Source organism: Tachysurus fulvidraco, chromosome 20 (genome assembly GCF_022655615.1).
Source record: "Tachysurus fulvidraco isolate hzauxx_2018 chromosome 20, HZAU_PFXX_2.0, whole genome shotgun sequence".
NCBI lineage: Eukaryota > Metazoa > Chordata > Actinopteri > Siluriformes > Bagridae > Tachysurus > Tachysurus fulvidraco.
The window spans coordinates 13490407-13502665 of NC_062537.1; the positions used below are offsets into that span (position 1 = coordinate 13490407).

The 12259-nt window shown below is 37.8% G+C and overlaps 1 protein-coding gene across 4 annotated transcripts in view; it reads right to left on the reverse strand.

The window, feature by feature from the left end:
* Positions 1-4124: 4124 nt before the first annotated feature.
* LOC113639381 (roundabout, axon guidance receptor, homolog 2 (Drosophila)) overlaps positions 4125-12259 on the reverse strand; it is a 129703-nt gene continuing 121568 nt past the window's right edge. For 3 of the 4 annotated variants that reach the window (XM_027141234.2, XM_027141236.2, XM_027141235.2), the window contains 4 exons: positions 11274-11473; positions 9764-9928; positions 8615-8854; positions 4126-7193 (listed from right to left, as the gene is read on the reverse strand). In XM_027141234.2, coding sequence (XP_026997035.2) covers positions 7192-7193; positions 8615-8854; positions 9764-9928; positions 11274-11473 — 607 coding nt within the window. In that variant the 3' untranslated portion in view covers positions 4126-7191. Of the gene's footprint in view, positions 7194-8614; positions 8855-9763; positions 9929-11273; positions 11474-12259 lie in introns of all 4 variants that reach the window. The other variant, XM_047805233.1, reaches the window with a different exon arrangement.

Below are 12259 nucleotides of genomic sequence, written 5' to 3' on the forward strand. Positions count from 1 at the left end.
GCAGATTTTGATGCTGGATCACTAGAAAACTGAGACAAGGCTTTCTAGCATCAGCAATAAAGGCGAGAGCATCCATCTTCATTAAAGCCTGGGGGGACAGAACAGGAAGGTGCCTTACATACAGTGTTTAGAGCCTCTCAGTAGAGTTTACCTTCTGCCAAAAATATTAAAACACCAAATTACAGAAAATACACAATACTTTATGTAGGCTGTGCAAATAACTTAATAAAATCAGCATAATTTTTTAAAAAGGAATTTGTTCCCTTTTTAGTCGGCGTTGGAGTAATTGAGTTCTGCTTCTGCGTTTTTTTTTCTCTTTTACTTTTTTTAATGAATATTTAACTGGAATATGAAGTCATGTATTTTAAAATGTTGATCTGTTTCTTATTTGATTAACAAGAAGCATTTTAATATTCAAATTTTCCCCAAAGACTTAAGGGAATCTATCATTTTTATGCCTGACAAACAAAAACCAAACACTATTCATTTCTGTAAAATCTGATCTGATGTTGTTTCCAGCTTAAATATCTGCTGCATTTATTCAGTTCTGGGGGAAAAAATCAGGTTCTCGGCTTGTTATGTTAAACATGCTGCATAACCAAACAGCTATATTTTTATCACTAAAGCAAGAAATCACTTTATCCTCAATATCGCAGACATTTTACTAGATTAGTGGTCTTTTATTTATTCAGGTTAGCTCCAAAACATGAGCACACCAACTCAACAGCATTCACCCCTACAACCCCTGACAATCCCAATGGAAACCTTTTCAGAGAAACCAAATTTAAGCTATGTATTGATTTTTACATGCCTAGGTACAAAAAAAAAGTCTTCAGAATGCAGAACTCAAATCTCACAGGAACAGAAAATCTTCCAACTGTTAAGGATTTAACAATGGAAGATATGGTGGTGAGGAAGCAGCACAGACAGGCTTTAAAAAAAAGTCATAGTTTTATCCTGCGAGCCGTCGGAAAGGCCATGAATCTGAAGGCCAGCGATAGAGTCTTGAGTGAGAGAGAGGGTAAATCCCTCTTTTTGCCACCACTGCTTTCCTTCCTACGCAATGCAACACAGCCAAGGATTAAACTCTCCCCTGCCAATTCCTCCTCGATGCCCAGTCAATTAAGACTTATACAGACAGATAGTGTCCTTCAACCTGATACTAATCAAATCTCAGGAACTGGAAACGGTGCTAATCACAGAATGTTTCTGCCTACGGTTTTGGAAAATGAAACCTCAGTTTATATTGCTATGGTGCATTAAACCTGCCAAAAAAAAACCCCAATAAAACAAAAACTGCTTTTTTTGTCTCTGACAAATATTCCAGTAGGGTTGTTTTACTGGGAGATGAATGCCATTGAATGCATTCAGTTTAACAATACAGACACTACACTCTGAAGGACATCAAACCAAGTGTGTGCAATTGTTTGGATCATAAGCGACACCAGTGTAAGACAAAGTCTTTGCAGTTAAGATTTTAACTTGGTGTTTTGGCAGTAGGCAACAGACTGACAGCACTGACCTTCCTCTATCAAGGAAAAGAGCATGTGATATTTCATACAAGTGAATTACAACACCGTATGAGGAAGAGATGTAATACCAACGGAGTAAAATGTCAATATTTACTATATACCCATACATATGTAGATACAGACAGACGGTACACCTTCAATCGTATTTTAAGAGCGTGTGCCAGAAAAATGACATGCTAACTGATTCGGACTAAAAGTATGCATCAGGCCTGGAATCCTGCAGGACTCAATAAAAAAAAAAAGTCAGGTGTGTTGGAGATATTTTACATTCAGAAATCCTTATATTTACATTCAAGAAAATCCTTATCCATTAATTTGAATAGATATGATGCATTTACAGCAAGAATATTTGCCTTCGTTCATTTATCCTTAGTATTTGACAGGTCAGGATAATGAATGTTGTATTTTGAGAAATAGAGACAAATACTATTTCCGTTAGAAAATGTCAGAGGTAGGTATAAACATATATAATGATGGTGATTTCCAAAGAAACAAAACCCCAAAATTTAAGGCCACTTCCACTTTGGGTTTAAATCTGAATACAGACACAGATACAGAATATACAACCTTAATATAAGCATAAGCACAGACTACAGATTCCTTACACCACTAGAGAATACGGGGGAAAAAATACAGTATCGTGGACAAAGTAAGAAGGATTACATATACATTGTTGAGGCTGCTGTAATTACAAACAGATCATTGATGATAATGTTGATTAGGGGAAATCAAAGAGATGTGTTTTCCGATTGCAATTACATATGCTACACATTTTAGCTGTGCTTTTTTTTTTTTTTTTACTGGATACAAACATGCATATTAATTATTCTATAATACACTAAAGCAAATATTTGTGCGGTTGTTAATCTCCCTCTGACACACAAACTGCGGTGTTAAGGAAAGCAATGGGATTAAACCTGCATTAATTACCAGCTCCATTATTCCATTCTTATATGCTTAGGATTCAGTCCTGGTACTAATGAACTCTTGGCTGCACACTGATTAAAATGCAATGAAATTTAAAATTGTAGTATTGTGCCTTTTAACGGCTGCTCCAACAAATTTCTGAAGCTTATAGTAGCCTATGTGATTGAACTGCACAATTCAGGATCCCAGGGGAAATGAATGCTAGCAATAATCCGAATGAGAGGACATGGACTGATTGTGTAAAAAACTACCTTTTGTCTTGTTGATTTCTTTTCAGTCCGGTTACAGGTCAGATAATCATTTAGGCCACAACGTCCAACTAAACAATAGCACAATCTTTTTTCACCTGCAAAACATCTGAATCGGTTTGTTGAACACACACTGAGACAAAACAGAAGTTTTGGCAAAAGTGTTCAACTTTTTCTTGGATAGAGCTGTTTGTCTGGATTTATGCACATGTGCTGTATATGATTGTACTCACATATGTTACAGTTCATCTTCATACTAAGAAATGACTGATGCTGGTTGCTTTCATGTCACTTCTCATTGGATTAAGAAGGAGGTGAAGCAGCTGCTCTTCAGTGGAAGCACTTAACCAGGCCATCTGTTATGTCTAAGTAAAATAATAAAACACAATTTGAGCTGAGGTCAGGAGAAAACTCCTGAACAGCCACCAAATAAGTGGTGTAGATGAGCAGCTAAGCTGGAGTAAAGCTAATTAGTAGTTAGCTACTTAATAGTTAGTCAGTCACAATTTGTAGCCCCACAAACCAGCGATGTGAGGCTCCAAGGCTTGAACAAAAGTTACCAGTTAAAAACAAACAATTGAACAGCGGATTTACATGATTTAGAGTTCATTTACAGTATTTACACCACAGTGCTGTTGATTTCTTTCTTCTGATTGCCCTGAACATGCTTCCATGACAACTCAGACTACTGTGTTGCTAGGCAACCCTCATGTGTTTTTAAATGTGCTTGGTCTAAGTGATAGCTCAGTGTTTAGCTCAGGGTCTTAGACCATTGATCGGAAGGTTCCAAGTTTGAATTCCAGGGCCGCCAATCTGCTACTACTGGGCCCCTGAGCAAGGCCCTTAACTCTCAATTGCTAAGCTGTATAAATGTAAGTCTCTGTGGATAAGGGCATCTGTCAAATTCCATGAATGTTCCAACACACTATTGTTTTTGTTGTAACAAGTCGTACACATTTCCTTGTATTATGGTTTATTTGGCATTTTTTGGACAGAGCTGCTAGTGTTAACATGACAAGCTGTGGCTTAACTTCAAGACACAGTAAAAAGAGTGGCTGAAGACAAAACAACTGTTTATAGGATACAGTGATAATAGGAACTAACTTGTTTCACAGATATTAAGTTCTATTCTCACCTCTGCATGTTGGCATATTCTACCTGTGCATTAGGGTTTTTCTCTGGGAAATCTGGTTTCCTCCCCAGTCTAAAACCATGATTATCGTCGCTAAATTGTCTGTAGTTTGTGAAAATCTGTGTAGGTGTATCCCACGTTGTGCCCCAAGTCTCTTAGCATAGCCACCAGGTAGTCTGCAACCATGTGTAGGAAAAGAACTATAAAAAATGGATGTAAAATAGGATAAAAACTTAGTTTTTTCATACTGTGAAGAATTATCTGAATCTACTGCTTGGACAAAAAAAAAAACATTTCAATTTTTCCCTAGTATTCTTTTGCACAACATGTAATGCAACCAAAGACTGGTGAATTTCCCTGTTATGTAACATAAAACTGCAATTCTCACTAAGTAGCAGGTATTTATATTTTTTAGCATGCAAATCGATACCAATATATACATCTTCCAAAGTACTTTAAAACAGGAGTGGAATCAAGATGGCAGGAGCTGAGGTTCTCTCAACCTTATTGTGCTTCAAATTCAAGGACATATAATTTCATTACTGCTTTTATTGAACATGCCATGCTTTTACCCACAGGAGATAGGGGTTTTGAGGTTGATGTGTGTCTGTCTGTGTTTGTAAAGAGAGAGAGAGATAGAGACAGAGACTTTCCCTGTGGGTTCTACAACAATTGGTCTTAATGGACAACAAATTGACCTTGAACAATCTTTCAACATTTGATCATTCTTACAAAGTGCTCTGTACCAAGTACCAAACAACTTACTGCAAACTTAGAATGATTTGAGGAAGCTATTGAGGATCAAATCACAAAAAGAGAACAACAGCATCACCGTCACTCTGTTGTCGTCCCGTCAGGGATGTGTGTTATTGAGGAAAGCTGTGTTGGCTGGACTTCCACACTGCCATGCAGTATAATCACAGCTCTGTGGTAATTAACTTCTCCATTTAGCCTGCAGCCAGAGAACAGAGAGCCTTCCATTAACAAAGTCAACATCACACAGGTGCGCTGTGTTCCACTGCTGCTCAACTGTGGAAATCAGAGGGGAAATGTTTGATTTACTAGTCACCAAAAGGAAACACTCGTGCATAAGGCCAAGTTTGAGACAATATGCCAGAGAGAGCTATTACAGAGCCAAGAAGAGTGAAGACTCCTTTATGAAAAACTATATATTATGTTACCTTAGGAAGGAGAGTGCATCTTAGCTAATTCAGGAGGTGGATCATATTTGAGCTGTTCTTCATTCTGGACCAGTGACATGTTTGTAAATGAGCACTTGGGCCTACGCTGCCAAAATTGCATTTGCTCAAATTATTAAGAAATACAAGAAGCGTAAATTACAGTGGCAAGTAATTTGGTTACTGTGGATGTTTGCAGTGGGGGAATTTCAGCATTCAATATAGATGGCTCACAATAAAACCTGTCCAATAGACACATTCCAAATACATTTTTGTTTCTGTTATGTCTGGCGATTATACACAAGATTATCCAGTCCAAGTGTGAACTGAATTGAATTTTTTCATACATTGAGCATTTCTCAAAGTACGTAGGAATTAAAAGCTTTCCTTGAAAATGATCCACAACACAGAGATATTTGAATGACAATAAAAGCAGCATTCACATACAGATTTTATTTTCATTTCATTGTTGGATTCAGAAATCGTCACACTTTTCAAGTGCATGTGGCTTCCTGAGGGTAGAACGAATCTGGCAGGTTAGATATTATGTACATGTGGAGCAAATGCACATCACAAAATAAATAAATAAATAAATAAATAAAATGCTTTAAAAAAATTTTGTCAGAGAAATGCCATACAGACGAGAGAATTGTCTCTTAGGCTCAGCTTTTCTCAGCCCTGGAAGTTCATGAGCTGAGCAAACATTTCCATTTATGAACCACCGACGTTTACTGAAAACGGTTTCATTTACAGAGTAGCACTCTAGCTTAAACATATGTGACAAACGATTGATTTCGGTTTTTACAATGGCTTTCTGAACAGCATAATATTAAATAACCATGCTAATTGAGGACAGATCTGGGATTGCTGCCAAAAAAAAAAGAGGGGAGCGATTTCAAGGGCAACGTTCCTGTCTGTTTAGTATTTTTCCCCTCATCAAAATTTCAGCCCACCTGTTTTAACCCACTTCCATTTGCACAGGTTAAAAACACCTGCTCAGGGCCGAACATGAGCAGCTGTCAACTGCTACCTTCATTACGGTTTCACTCACGTGGAGGATGATCCAGTGTGACATTATCATTTTTTTAGGATCCGGATATTTATGGTTTCAATCCTAAGAAACAAAGAAAAGTCACATATTGTCCCTTGGAAATATATGTAGATATAGATATATAGATATATATATATAACTATCTTGCAGTGAGCTGGATGCGCGCGTGTCTGTAAATAGTTGTGATATGTAGAAGGGGAAAAAAAACATTCACAAAAAACTGCAATAGAGCATTCTGTCCACTCAACATATGACACAAATAACTAGGGGCAGGCAATTGCATTAGGCCTGCTCAGCTGGCATTTATTAGTCTTGTATGCTTGACTATGATTCTCTCCCAACATTCAAGCATAAATCCCATAAGCATAAATCCCCTCACAACAATTCAGTAATAATACATCTCTATCTGCGGACGTTTCCGTCCTAAATCTCTGTTTTAGCCTGCTGTCCAGACTCGTACAAATATACTTGCTAGCACATCCTTAGCATTATCTTTCTCTCCCCACATCAGCAGACGCTGAAGATTTTTGTGCTTATCACCAAAGAATGTGCAAATCAAACAATTCTCTATAAGAAATCAGTCGATTCATTTATGGAGAAAAGAAAAAAATCATGACACCACATTTTATCCATTCACAATGTTATAAAGACCATTAAGAGACAAATAATAATTTACAAAAAAAAAAAACATTTTGGTTTGCATAGCAAAGCAACATCAAATAAAAAAAAAGCTATTTACAAGAAATACACATCCCTTTTATGTGATTTACATTTCGGATTTCAAAAAGCCAACGAGCAAAGCAAAAACATCTTTCTTGGGATTTTTTTTTCCAAGTGATGCACATTTTGTGGCACAAAATGGGCGGGACACGTGACGTTTCGTCGTAAGTTAGACAAAGAAGCAAACCGCAAGCTGAACACCATCGGGAGACTGTGTGTCTGTACATTAGCTTCACAGTTCAGTGTTGGTCTCTGAGGTAAAAAAAAATCGCCTCGTGTAACACCGGGGGGAGAAGCTCATTGGACATTGTAGGGGTGAACAATGAATCTCTCTTGCTCTCTCTCGTCCTCGCTTTCAGTCGCGTGGGCAGTGAGTAGTCTGGCTTATCTCTTAGACACGGCTCTCTGAAGAACAGATAAATTGAGGTTAATGCATGTGGAATATTTCACAGCAGGGTTGTGATGATACACTGGTATGACAGGACAGAAATGATGTGAAATAGCTGCACCATTACTGATATTTCTCATGTTTATGTTATTTGTATATTATATGGATTGGGGTGCCTGTCAGCTCTTGTTACTAGAAAGAAAACTTCATTTTTTCAGCATCATTATTCAACACTTAATCTAAGAAAACCTGCATCGTGATACTTTTTTTGCTGATTGTATATCTTTGTTGTCCCCTTAAATGTGCAACAGACCTGAAAGTAGTATCAGGGTTGAGGTCATTTTTAGCACATAATTATCAAATATGCCAACTAACATACATGCTAATGACATGAAGAGATTAAGAACATTCTAATGATTTGCTTAAAATGAATAATTTATCATTTGGGTAACAGGGTTGCAAGTTCAAAATGAACTCATCAGTCAATGTCAGAATATCATTAAAAAATAAGGAAACAAGAAGTAGAGAACTTTTCGTTTTTTTCTGCCATGATAATCTAAAAATAAAAATGCTGCAACTTCATGCTACAGTACTGTACATGTTACAGATTTTGTGAGTCAGTCCAAAAACCAAATAATATTTCCAACAAATATTATATTTCCTGGACCGGCACTGAGAGTTAACTCAGTTAACTGGATTGCACCCTGCCTGGGAATCGAACCTGGGCCGTGGCAACTTCTGTAAAGCTGATCTGAGACAATGTCCATTGTTATACAAATAAATTGAATAGAATTATAAAAGTGTATAAATTATACTTCAACTGCATTAAAAATAAAAGAATAATGATAGAAAAAGTCTGTCACATCAAATATTTGTTCAGTTTATTTCAGTTTACTCTTCTTTATGTTTTTTTGTAGAAACAACTAGATTTATTCATTTCGAATGCTTTATAGCATTTCATTGATATTTTTCATATGGGGGTGGATGTGTTCAGGTTTGAGAAGCAGGTTGAGAAATGTTGCCTCCTATTATAGACAGCATGAGAAAAAGGATGCTTCCAGCATGGGAATTACACATTAATGCAAAAAAATAGACTTTCTAATGTATTTTACTGATTTATATTTCAATGTAAGTGCTATACTGTAGATGTCATCAGTATTTTACGGTATTCATTTGAAATATACCTACTTAAAAAATACGTTACCCATGTCTAAAACATTCACCCACTCACCCACATATCTAAACAATAATCTGTTCTGCTAGTTTAACCACAATAAGGACTGACAAAATGAAAGAACAAAACAGAACAGAAAGAGAATAACCCCAGGACGTGAGGAAGGCAACACTGTGTTAAATGAACTGCATGATAATGTGAATTTTTCATCTCAGTGCACACATAGACACTGAATCTCGATCGAGTGAAAGTTAATTCGCTCACATAGATGTCCGTAGCTGGCGTCGGTGCTGCCCGATGCTCGTCCTGCAGAGTCCCTTTGATCCGTGCTGGACCGTCGCTGTGAGATGCAGCCCAGCGTGCCTCTAGAGCTCCAGTTAGCTGTGTGCTGCCGCTCCAGCGTAGACACCACACACTCATCAGGAGCATCAGAGCCCACAGAACCCCAGGAAGTATGTAACCGTGCACCGATGCTGTGCAGTGGCTCTGAGGAGGGAGTTCGCACTGCAGGGGAGACAAAATACACTAGTAACTGTTACTGTGCTGGATAGATCTAATGATCTTTAGATGTCCCAATGATTTAATTGTGGTGTAAACTAAATTAGCAATTAAAATGAACCAATTAACTAGCAATTTAAACACATTTATGGAAATAAACACAGAAACCCGTCTTACAATCTTGAAAATCCTCTTAATGATTTAGTATTCAGCTAGAATAATGTTTTTCCCTGATCAATGTGCTTAATGAAGGATTTAGAGTTCTTTAAAGTTATTTGTCCACTCTGATACTACAAAATAAAAAGTTGGTAGTCCTATCTACTTGCCCTATCCCTGATTTTTGTTAAACCTGCACTTGTGTTCATGAACCTGCTTCAGAACATAACGTCTGTCTCTACTATGCTACTATAGTAGAGTTTTGTGTTTATTTACTATGTTTATTTATTTTGTGATATTAGTCCATAAATACAAAAAGGGTTTATTAATTGCTTATGAGTAATTATAAGCTTATTTATGATAGAAAGGTTTAATAATTATGTGTAAAAAAGGAAAAAAGATAACACTGTAGCTGTCAAATATCAAACATATCACATAACACACAATATACTGTTATTTACTGTTTTATACCATTATTAAACACATATGTTCTGCAATAATACATTCCATTCATTTTTCTAGAAGAATAACAATAACATAATAAAAGTTGCAAAACCTTGTTTCATATATAAAATACATTGTGTAGTTGATTTGGCACTAAATGGAAAGATTGTTTAATTTGATGCTAATTGGACTATTCCCTGGTAATCTTTGCCGATATGCTCTTGTGAATACTCTCTCAAATATTTGAATGATTCACCATATTCCTCAGAGATGCCCATATTGGTCTGAACAGAACATCCTCTAACTGTTTCTCACCATCAGCAACGTCAACTCTCCTGTGAGGTTCAGTTGCTGGTGTCTCTACTCGTAGTTTTTGTGAAGGCTGTGATATCCGTTGATGGCCCAGGCTCTGAGTCGCTAGAATTCCTCCGTCAATGGAGCTGGCACTGCTTGCCTGGGTTCGGTGAGAGTATTGGTGTCCTATGGAGCACAGAGCAAACACTGGAATAAAACACATCTACTGGGATGTCTCTTCACATCATCCTTACAAGCACATAATGAGCAGGCCTTGCTGCAGTGAGCATGCCAAGTTCAGAGTGCCTGGTGCTTTGCCATATTGCCCAGGTCCCAACACTGCAGTGCTTTTTCCCTGTAGTACAGGAAAGAGAACTCACTGTCTGTTGATAATGTGAAAACTGACAAAGTCAAACCAGGTTATACTATGCCAAAACTCTAGGCTTGTCCTGCAAGGTCATTCTCTAAGGGAGGGGGAGGCAATATTAAAAAAGACCTTTACAGGGAGACGAAGGTGCAGTGTATGCAATCCGAGCAAGGCAGCAAAATTCGGGTAGAGAAAAGTGCTAAATCAGATTCACATACCCCATAGATCAAACATGCCTAGTGTCAAAGCAAGAAGGTGTACAGTTCTATCATCGCTAGAGAACTGTACATGAGCTAAAGGTGCTCTCCCCCTTCAACTACCCCAGCACCGTGCATCCACTTCGCTATTCTCTGGCCGATCATTTTCATTTTAACGCATGAAATTTGGTGATTACACAGCCACATGATTTCTGAAATGAAATACTGTACTTACGAGTGGTTTGAGATTGGGTTATGATCCTCAAACCACGTTTAAAAAAAAACATTTTAAACTGACAAGAGGGATGTTGTACTTGTAAATACTGCAGTAGCCACACTGTACTTTTGAATTGACCTGAGAACTGAATTACTTTGACACTTATTTATCTGGAAGTCTGTACTGTGTGAGTGTCTTCAGTGGGTTATGAGAAAGCGAGGTGGTGGGGGCTGCATGGTGAAAAACCCTTCAATCATCCATCCAGCTTTGACTTGGAAATTAAAGAGCTCAAATGAGATGTCAAGTAGGAATGATTGCTTCCATCTAACCTGAATGCCTTTAGTGACTGATACAGCATTCCTTTTTTTCCTTAATATGAATTTTGCTGTGATGGGAAAGTGCATACTTTTTGTTTCAGGCCCTCCTTAACAATTCATGAAAATGTGTCACCATAAAAAATCTGCTCATAGTCCATCTGAGACAATGATAATGTTTAGAAAAAAAATGGACATCAATAGCATTTTACTCTGAACCACGTGTACTTCAATTTTGGTATAAAAAAGGGAATTTTCTACCCAGCTGTCAGAATCAAAAAGCTGGTTGAAAATAATAAAATGTGACTGTAACTGCAATATTTGTTACGGCACGCATACAACAGCCTTGTTTCCCAAAAGAATTAATGCAATTTCTTGGACGACTGAGGCTTGCCGATGTGACTGTTCAAGTGTGTGATTCAATAGTTCTGTTCACCTGTGATCGCTCCTTCCACGGTTTCCAGGCTGCATCCTGGGGAATAGTCTATTCCACACAGCTGTCGGGACAACTCATAGCCTTTACTGTCTCCCTCTTCATCCTCTCCTTCAGTCAAGATGTCTGATCCTAATGTACTGGACACGTAGCCCATGGGAGGGGCAGGGGTCTTGGGTGGATTGGTGCTGCTTTTCAGATGCCTGAAAGCAATACAAAAGTAATACGTCTTGTATGTGAATCGTATTACTATGTCAAACCTTGTATGTTTTGTCTGATTTTTCTTGATAATTGTCACTGCTGTAGGTGTCTCTATTCCCACAAGCTTGCTCTAATGTCTGAATTTATCAACCTACCAACCGTGCAGTTAAGTCACGTTGGGAAGGAAAGAAACACCATGCCATCTTTCATATGTGATGACAGCATAGCCAACCATGGCAATGTGCCATCTGTCCCTTCCCATAAGAACAACCAATGACTACAAGGCAAATCAAGGGTAGTACATGTTTATATTTTTGACTCATTGGCAGCATCATTAATATGTGGTACACCTTGCCAACCTTGCAATCCAATAAGACTATGGCTAATTATGAAAGGGGGATACCTTGCCACGTTTTTCACCCAGTGAGATCATGACCAATCATTAAAATGTGGTGTCTTAGTACCTTTTCCAATAAATAATATCATAGCTAATCATAGTAAGGTCATATTTCCCACCCAGTGTCAGCATTTTACCTCTATAGACTCATGAAAGGTTGGTATCTTTTCATTTTTACCCACTATATTATAAGAAGCTCAATACTGTATGAAGTTGTGTTGCCTTGCCAGTCCTTTCAAGAAGACAAAGACCAATAAGGAAGAGGAATGCCAAATTTCCAACCCAATGACAATAATAACAGAATCAGGCACAGGTGAGACCCTGCCGTTCCTCCCACCCATTGAGAGTTATTCAGTCATGGAGGATTGGTACCTGGGCAACTTACCCTATT